Consider the following 8,824-nt stretch of genomic DNA (forward strand, 5'->3'; position numbering starts at 1 on the left):
GATGTCCAACAAATTCTTCTGCCTTTACGGCTACAATGTAGTTTGAATCCAACTCTTCAGCGTGGACGCGACCCTAATCGTAATTCGGTATTTTACAAATATATCTTAATTTAGATGTAATTTCATGTAACTTACAGCTAGTGTGACGTAGTTCGGAAAGAAGTTTCTAGAAGCTCGCCGACGACCTAAAACAACTAATATTGGATTCAATTCATACAATAATTTAATTCACTTACTACTGTCAGCGATCAACTATCAGCTTAGCTAACTTAATTGGTTTAAACTAATTCACGAGTAATAAAATTGTAGAATAAATCTATCTCGAGTCTAATTCAGCTGCTATATCAAGATGACTTGCCAAAATGCTATCGGTTGTGTGACAGTTTCACCCGTCATGGATTACAATACATATTAATCGCTGTTCTAATTAGTGTGGGAAGATGTACGAGGGGCTTTGTGGTTCGGCTCGCCTTCCGTACCGTCAGTGCTGCCAGATGTGGCAACATCCCCCCGCCCGTAACGCACTTCCGGATCCACTGTTGGTTCTGCGTTACCTTCAGCTTGCACTTGTAGCACTGCTAACTTTGACACAGGTCGCCGAAAAACCCCACCTGATGTCTGCACCAATGCTTGGCGGACACGGCCATCGCAGCCCGGTATTATGGACATGACCCGACCTCTGATCCACCCGTTACGCAGATTCTCGTTCACTACCATTACCAGATCATTAACTTTCACCGCATCGGATTCATCGAACCATTTGGTCCGTTTGGCAATAGTCGGTAGATACTCTCTCACCCAGCGTTTCCAAAACCGATCAACAAGAATCCGGTTCATCGTCCAATTCGTTCGCGTTACCTTCGTCGACTCTGCTATCGTTTTGGGAGGCTGGACAACCCCACTAGAACTCAGCAGTATGAAGTGGTTTGGTGTTAGGGCTTCCTGCGCTGAATGTTCCAGAGGAATAAACGTTAGCGGGCGTGAATTAACCACGGATTCAGCTTCAGCAATAACGGTTATCAAGGTTTCATCAGTTGGGTTTCGTTCGGGACAAAGAGCTCCTAGCGCTACTTTAACCGACCTCACCAGACGCTCCCAGGATCCCCCGAAGTGTGGCGCCGATGGTGGATTAAACAGCCACTTGGTGTTCGTATTGGTGAACGTCTCCTGCAGTTGTTTACTGGTAGCTTCGATTTCTGCTCGCAATTCTCGGCTTGCTCCCTGAAAGTTGGTGCCGTTATCGGAGTAGATTTCTACGGGGGATCCGCGGCGGGCTACAAATCGTCGTACTGCCATCTTGCAAGACTCCGTAGATAGTGAATGAACTATCTCCAAATGGACGGCTCTGATCGTCAGACACGTGAAGAGTGCAATCCACCGCTTCACGCAGCTGCGTCCCACTTTTACTTGAACTGGCCCGAAGTAGTCGAGCCCCACGTAGGAAAACGGGCGAACAGTGGCAGCAAGACGCGCATCTGGTAGAGGAGCCATCTTGGGAGTAACTGGTGATACCTTGGAAATTTTGCAAACTTGACAATTCTTTGCTACTTGTCGCACTACTGTGCGTAGATTCGAAACGTGAAAGCGCTGGCGAATCTCGTTGTGAACCGTCTCGCTATTAGCATGCAAATACCGTCGGTGATACCAGTTGATCAGGAGCAATGTTGATGGATGATTACGAGGTAGTATAACAGGAAATTTGAAATCGTAGCTGATAAAAGGAGCCGTTCCGATGCGGCTATCCATACGCATCACACCCTGCTCATCAAGGTACGGGGATAATTTGTAGACTGGACTCGTCTTCTCGATTTCTTTCTTGGGGTTTGAAAGCCTTTGCTTCAGAACTGCTATCTCGTCAGGGTATGCGATTGCTTGAGTAACACGCCACAGGCTGAGTTCTGCCTTCTGTAGTTCCTCCTTAGTCAAACATCCAGCGACCAATTGCTGCTTGTTATGTTGTTGACGACAGTTTGTGACAAAGCGATGTACGTAAGCGATTGCTCTCAGAAGACGTTCCCATTTCGAGAAGTTCTCCCATCGAATAATATCCTTGGTGGTCATTACATGATGCACCAGACTCGGCCGCAGTTCTTCGTCTGCTACTAGTGGCCTCGTTGACTCTCTGATCGGCCATTTTTCTTCCGGAAAGTATAGAAATTCAGGCCCTTGGAACCAACGGGACTTGACTTCGGTGCTGGGTCCTTTTCCCCATTTAGTCGCTTCGTCGGCCACATTATGCTTTGTAGGAACCCATCTCCACTCATCAGCTTCGGTCTTGGTCAGAATCTCTCCCACTCGAAAGGCGACGAATTGTCGATATCGGCAATGCGGCGACTGGATCCAGGCTAACGTCGCTAACGAATCGGTCCATAGTACTCGACGTCGAATGGGAATCGTGTGGTACTCGCAGACCGTTTTTGCCAGTCTTGCTCCTAGAAGTGCACCCATTAGCTCCAATCTTGGTACCGATACGGCCTTCAGTGGTGCTACCTTCGCTTTAGCCATAACCAATGTGCAGTAGACCTTCTCGTTCTTCACGGTACGAAATTAGGCCGTGGCAGCGTATGCCTCTTCGCTGGCGTCCGTAAAGATATGTAGATCGACACACCCAATATCCGCAGCAGAGAATCCAGGGAAATAGGGTCGAGGAAGTCTAATTTTGTTCACCTCCTCCAGCAACTTAATCCACTTGCGCCACCGAGTCTGTATAGAATCGCTAACTTCCTCATCCCAACTGACTTGACTGCGCCAGGTATCTTGAATAATCATCCGTCCTTGAACAGTAACGTGTGATAGAATACCTTGAGAGTCAAACAAGCTCATAACGCACCGTAGAATGTTTCGTTTCGTGGGAGTAACTTCATCCAACTTCAGATCAGCAGCGAACGCTAAATAGTCTTCATTCGGCATCCATATCAAGCCCAGAACCCGCTCGGCCTCGTTTTCAGTTCCAACGTTGATCACCTTCGATTCTTGGTGCTTGGTATTCCCGACTCGATCGAGGAGCGCAGCAGAATTTGAATGCCAATTACGTATTTCGAATCCGCCGCGAGCGTGTACAGTCTTCACATCTAACGCCACCTTGATTGCCTTTTCCTCTGTGTCGAAGCTATCAAGGTAGTCGTCTACGTAGTGCTTCTTGACGATGGCGTCTGTAGCTTCCGGGAACTCCGCTTCATGCTCCTTTGCATTAAGATTTTTAATGTATTGTGCTTGACTGGGAGAGCACGTAGCACCGAAGCTTCCTACGTCCATTACAAATGTTGTAACTGGTTTGGATGGATGTTCACGATAGAGGAACCGCTGGCTGTGTACGTCCTGAGGTCGGATCCTAAACTGGTGAAACATCTGTTTAAGATCGCCTGAGACCGCTATCGAGTACTGTCGGAACCCACAAAGTACAGAAGCAAGAGGGATCAGCATGTCTGGGCCCTTTAGAAGCATGGTATTCAGGGAAATACCTCCAACCTTTGCCGCTGCATCCCAGACAAGTCGGATTTTATTCGGCTTCTTCGGATTTTTCACGACTCCTAATGGCAGATACCAAACCTTCTTTGGATCTGCCGACTCAAGTTCATGTGGTGTTGCTTCATGGATGTAACCATTTTCCAGGTACTCTTTGATCTGACGGTGCACGCTGACTTGCAAATCCGGGTCCTTGTTCATTCTCCGTTCAAAGCATTCCAGACGGCGCATCGCCATGGGGTAACTGTTCGGGAGATCCACCGAATCGGTTCGCCACAGCAAACCCGTTTCAAAGCCTTGTGAAGTTCGTTTCGTCGTCTCCTCCAAAATTCGGCGAGCACGCCTGTCTTCATCGGACTCAGGAGTTTGGCTTGCTGACACTCCCACATTTTCGAGAGAGAAATGATGTTTGACCAGGTCGTGAAGCTCTTGATCCGTCTTGTGTGCCTCGTGGCACTCACAGATATGGAAGCTGAAGTTTGGTGCTATCTCGCGGTCGACTGCATATCCATAGATGGTCCAGCCTAGACGCGTCTTGGCTCCTATTGGATCACCCAATTGACCCTCACGCAGCTTCGATGATGCAATAAGGCCAGCGTTATTGGACCCGATCAGAATACCTGGTACAACTGAGTCGTAGCTTCTGATTGGCAATCCCCGTAAGTGGGTGTACTGCCGTGCCAGGTCCTCATATTTCAACGATTGCATTGGGAGCTTCAAATTACCAACGGTTCGGGTATCGATCAAAGCATATTGTTCCTCTTTCCCTGCACCCGAGATTTTCAGCGAAACTCGTTGGGAGTTCGGTACCTGCCGGTTCACGTCACTGGTCCAAGTTAAACACAGAGGTAGAGATTCCCCATCGTTGATTCCCAAGCGATCCGCAATCGATTGCTCCACTAGCGTCATGGACGATCCATCATCCAGGAAAGCGAACGTCTCCACCGATTTACCTTTCCAGAACAGTCTTACTGGAAGGATTCGAAACAGCGTCGATTTCTCCTCTGTATGATGAGCGTTCACACCTTCCACAGGGCCTTTGCTTGGATTCTTTGGTTTTGATTCGGCTGGTTGTTGCTGTTTCTGAAACTGTGTGTGCAGCAGCTGGTGATGCCGCTGCTGACAGCCTTCGATGCCACAGCACGCCTGCGATTTGCACGGACGACGCCCATGTTTCCCCAAGCACGTCCGACACAGATGATGGTCTTGAACTGTCTTCCATCGGCTCTCAGGCCCCCACTTCTTGAAGACGGCACAGTCCTTGACCTTATGGCCAGCGCCGTTGCACGCCAAGCACAGGACCATCGGGATGTATTCCTCCTTAACTTCCTTCTTCGCTGGCTCGGGTACTGAATGCGCGTTAAGAAAATTCTTCTCTTTCGCTGAACCCACTTTGGCTGGTCGCAAATGTTTGGTGTCCGCAAGCACCGTGACTTCCGAGGCCGCCGCTACCAATGTAGACATATAGGTGGCAAACGCGCGTAGGTCAACTGCAACAAACTGGCGTTTATACAGTGCCCAATCCAAGCGCTGTTGAGCTGGAAGCTTCTCCACTAATTCCTGTAGCAGAGTCGGATTGCATAAGTGAGCCAATTGCCCCGCCGCCTCCAAGTGGTCACACAAATTCTGAACGGCCATCCCAAAGGAGATCAGGGTATCTAATCGATCGGCTCTTGGCGGAGGGACATCGCGAATTTTATTCAACAATGTCTGGATTATCAGTTCAGGACGCCCAAACAGCATATAGAGTGTGTTCATGACGTGTGGTACACACGCTGGAAGCAGCAAACGACTTTTGACAACTTCCAACGCCCTTCCCTGTAACGCTCGTTGCAGTCTGGCCAAGTTTTCAACATCGGTATAGCCACACGCCGTTGTCGAGTTAACATAAGCGCTATAGAAGAGCGGCCAATCCTCAGGATCCCCCCTGAAAGAAGGGAGGTCCTTGGGCATGACCTGTCTTGCCATCAATTGGTGTTGAGTGGGAGCCAGATGCTGTCCCACAGGATCGTAAAGCCTTGGCTGTACTGGAGTGTTATTTTGTACGTTCGGAAATCCACCGGCCACTCCGATATTCGATGCAAGCCCCGGTAGTGGTTGTTGTTGGAAAAATTGTCCGCTGCTTATCATCCTCCCATCCAATGCCACCCCTGGCCTAGACGCTGGGAAAGCTACAGACTGTACCTCTGGAGCTCTCTCATTGGGCAGCGGTCCAATATAATTGGGAGGCTGTCTTGTCGAGAGTGAGAATGTGTTACCTATCCCTGAAGTAGCAGGACACAATGAAACCCCCGGATAATTAGAGCCCACTGCTGGCATCACGGAACAAGCTGTCACTACATTCGTTGGAATGTTGACTCCCAACCCGGATATGTTTGGCACTCGACTAGCCAGTCCTCTGGGTGCAGTTGCCAGTCTCCCGAAGGTATCGAACTCAGACTGTGCACCACTTGCTAATTGCGGCGGTACCATCGTGGCTGGAGGAGCTGAAGAGGTTGGAACGGGAGAGGGATTCACTGAGTTACTCAATTGTGACTGAATGAATGCTGCTGAACTGAGATGAACTGATGGATACGTTGTCGTAGGAGCAACCGCTGACCTGTCCGGAACTCCGTGAAGCGTTGACGACGAAGTCGGATCAAACACACTCAAATTGGTTGTCGGAACAGAACTGATGTCGAACATAGGCACGCTCGTCGTTGGCACCTCTGGTCTTCCAAATGATTGGGCTACCGAGAGGTTCTTCATCTCGCCGACCATTTGTTGCATCCAGTTCTGCACTTTGCTGACACCTGCCGCCGCTGCCCCCGGCTGGTCTTCCAAACTGTTGGCTAATCCATCCTTCGTAGTATCGATTATTCCCATCATCACTTCATTTGCCAGCTTCTTCAATTCCAGGCGTTTTCGCTCCATTTCCTGCTTGTAATTCTCCTCCATTTCTCGCTCTAATATCTCTCGCTGCTCCTGGATCCACTGGAGGCTCGCCCTAGCCTGCTCGGTAAGAATTGATTGTCCATCCACTGGGGCGGGAACTATGGTTGGCAATGAAATTCTGGACGGCACGCTGCTCGCGGGTTGGCTAATGGAGGACGGGATTGGCCCGATGGCTATACTACTCACCGGAGTACTCGTTTGTCCCGGCGGGTCGACTGGTGGCAGAATCGAACAATTCCCACATACCCAGCTTCGATCCACAACGGATTCGTTGACTCCAGCGCACTGGTAGTGAAACCACTCCTCACACCGCGGGCAGAACACCATGTTGTCCAGGTTATTTGACTTACGGCATACCTTACAGTCATTCCGGTCTGTTTCCGGCATCCTTCCGCCGATATGCTAACAGCAATTTCTTCAAGTTTGTTGGATCTTCCCCTTGTTGTCGACCTCCTCAGAGAAACGCCAGGTGTTGGGTGACGTAGATCTTGAAGCTAATTTCATTTTATTAGTGAGAAACCTTCAATGGTAGAGTTGCGTTATACTTACAAATTGGTCTCTTAAGGGTATACGATGTCCAACAAATTCTTCTGCCTTTACGGCTACAATGTAGTTTGAATCCAACTCTTCAGCGTGGACGCGACCCTAATCGTAATTCGGTATTTTACAAATATATCTTAATTTAGATGTAATTTCATGTAACTTACAGCTAGTGTGACGTAGTTCGGAAAGAAGTTTCTAGAAGCTCGCCGAGTTAAGCGATGCAAATACGCGACACTTCAAACAACTCGCCCAACGACCTAAAACAACTAATATTGGATTCAATTCATACAATAATTTAATTCACTTACTACTGTCAGCGATCAACTATCAGCTTAGCTAACTTAATTGGTTTAAACTAATTCACGAGTAATAAAATTGTAGAATAAATCTATCTCGAGTCTAATTCAGCTGCTATATCAAGATGACTTGCCAAAATGCTATCGGTTGTGTGACAGTTTCACCCGTCATGGATTACAATACATATTAATCGCTGTTCTAATTAGTGTGGGAAGATGTACGAGGGGCTTTGTGGTTCGGCTCGCCTTCCGTACCGTCAGTGCTGCCAGATGTGGCAACATATGGTGAGAAGGTCAATTCTCCGTTTCTGCAATGAAATAGTGCGAAAAGCGTGGATATTATGATTCCTTGTCTAATTTGATACTGTTTGAGCAAAACTTTGGGCAACAGTGTTGTTGTTTTCTCCATTTCTTGCAACATAAACAACATAGGTATCCAAAGTTTTGCTCAAACAGCATCAAATTAGACAAATAATCATAATACCCACGCTTTTTGCACCATTTTATTGCAGAAACGAAGAATAGACCTTCTCACCATACTAAAATTCAGCTCATTACTATAAATCTAGTACTACATCGAACGTGCCCCATTGGTACACTAAGAAAAATCCGCATCTAGTTTCCATGTGCCCACACATAGAATTTTGCTGAAATAAATGCATCGCACATAAATTCAAATTACGCATTTAGAATATAAATGCCGCTGCACATATTTTCCATCCGAATATTAGATTTTATGTGCAACCTTGCGTGGAGATCGTTTATGTGCGCGCATATACAGTGTCGGACAAAATAATAAGACCACCGGTCCTATTTCATACAAAATGTCCAAGTTTGACGATATGGTACTCGGTTTCTAGTAAACCGATTTGTCTGAAATTTTTACAGCCGACATGAAATTACGGGAATTTTAATTTGTATTAAATTGATTGAGTTCTGTTCACTACTTTCAATGTTACAGATAAACGGTGCGACAAAATTCTAACACCAAATTTTTATGATGGTTATTTGTGGTTAATTAAATAAAAATGTCCCCAAGTTTAAATGGCATCCTGAATTTTAGTACTTGTATATCAATCATCAAGTATCAGATACTCACATACATCCTTTGGTAATGGCAATCTAAAAGTGGTCCTATTACACAGCGTAACAAAAAATAACTTTTTGTCTGCCTCAAGAGCAAACTTATGTGTCCATGAAGGATTTTGGGCCGCTGAATCCGAATCCGGGCTCAGATTTTCTCTAACACGTCACAAGTTTGAGCTACACCTTAATTTATAGGGCAAAATATGCGATTTTGGGCTTCTTTGACTGCCAGCCATTAAGCAAGGAAATATTTTTTTAGGCAATCAAATGGTTAATTGGACAATTAACATCTAAATTAACGACTCATGCAAAATATTTCGTTTTACCAAATCGAATTTGATAGTTTTAAGTGATTTATGTTAGGTACGATATTTCCCATACAAGTCACCTTCCAAAAGTTGCATGCAAGTTTTCATACTAACATAAAATGCTTAAATGTATCAAATTTGATTAGGTAAAACGAAATATTTTGCATGAGTCGTTAATTTAGATGTTAATTG

General features: G+C 46.6%; 3 protein-coding genes across 3 annotated transcripts; all 3 read right to left on the reverse strand.

The window, feature by feature from the left end:
• Positions 1-423: 423 nt before the first annotated feature.
• On the reverse strand, positions 424-2,505 carry LOC134290412 (uncharacterized). The gene has a single exon (XM_062857550.1). It carries the CDS (start codon positions 2,503-2,505, stop codon positions 424-426), a length of 2,082 nt encoding a protein of 693 aa, XP_062713534.1.
• An 8-nt stretch (positions 2,506-2,513) lies between these two features.
• Positions 2,514-7,520, reverse strand: LOC134291133 (uncharacterized). The gene is made up of 2 exons (XM_062858494.1): positions 7,247-7,520; positions 2,514-3,530 (listed from the first exon to the last, which is right to left on the reverse strand). The coding sequence occupies exon 2, from the start codon at positions 3,442-3,444 to the stop codon at positions 2,548-2,550; it is 897 nt and encodes a 298-aa protein (XP_062714478.1). The 5' UTR covers positions 3,445-3,530; positions 7,247-7,520; the 3' UTR covers positions 2,514-2,547.
• On the reverse strand, positions 3,500-6,786 carry LOC134290413 (uncharacterized). The gene is made up of 2 exons (XM_062857551.1): positions 3,617-6,786; positions 3,500-3,560 (listed from the first exon to the last, which is right to left on the reverse strand). Exons 1-2 carry the CDS (start codon positions 6,784-6,786, stop codon positions 3,500-3,502), a joined length of 3,231 nt encoding a protein of 1,076 aa, XP_062713535.1.
• Positions 7,521-8,824: the final 1,304 nt, after the last annotated feature.

This window comes from Aedes albopictus, chromosome 3, assembly GCF_035046485.1.
Source record: "Aedes albopictus strain Foshan chromosome 3, AalbF5, whole genome shotgun sequence".
NCBI lineage: Eukaryota > Metazoa > Arthropoda > Insecta > Diptera > Culicidae > Aedes > Aedes albopictus.

What these genes read in the sequence shown, in the direction of transcription:
- LOC134290412 (XM_062857550.1), bottom strand. Translation starts at nt 2,505, where the DNA reads ATGGCTAAAGCGAAGGTAGCACCACTGAAGGCCGTATCGGTACCAAGA.
- LOC134291133 (XM_062858494.1), bottom strand. Translation starts at nt 3,444, where the DNA reads ATGCTTCTAAAGGGCCCAGACATGCTGATCCCTCTTGCTTCTGTACTT.
- LOC134290413 (XM_062857551.1), bottom strand. Translation starts at nt 6,786, where the DNA reads ATGCCGGAAACAGACCGGAATGACTGTAAGGTATGCCGTAAGTCAAAT. An exon ending in GTGCACCGTCAGATCAAAGA is followed by an intron (nt 3,561 to 3,616) that starts GTACCTGGAAAA and finishes TTGAGTCGGCAG; the next exon opens with ATCCAAAGAAGGTTTGGTAT.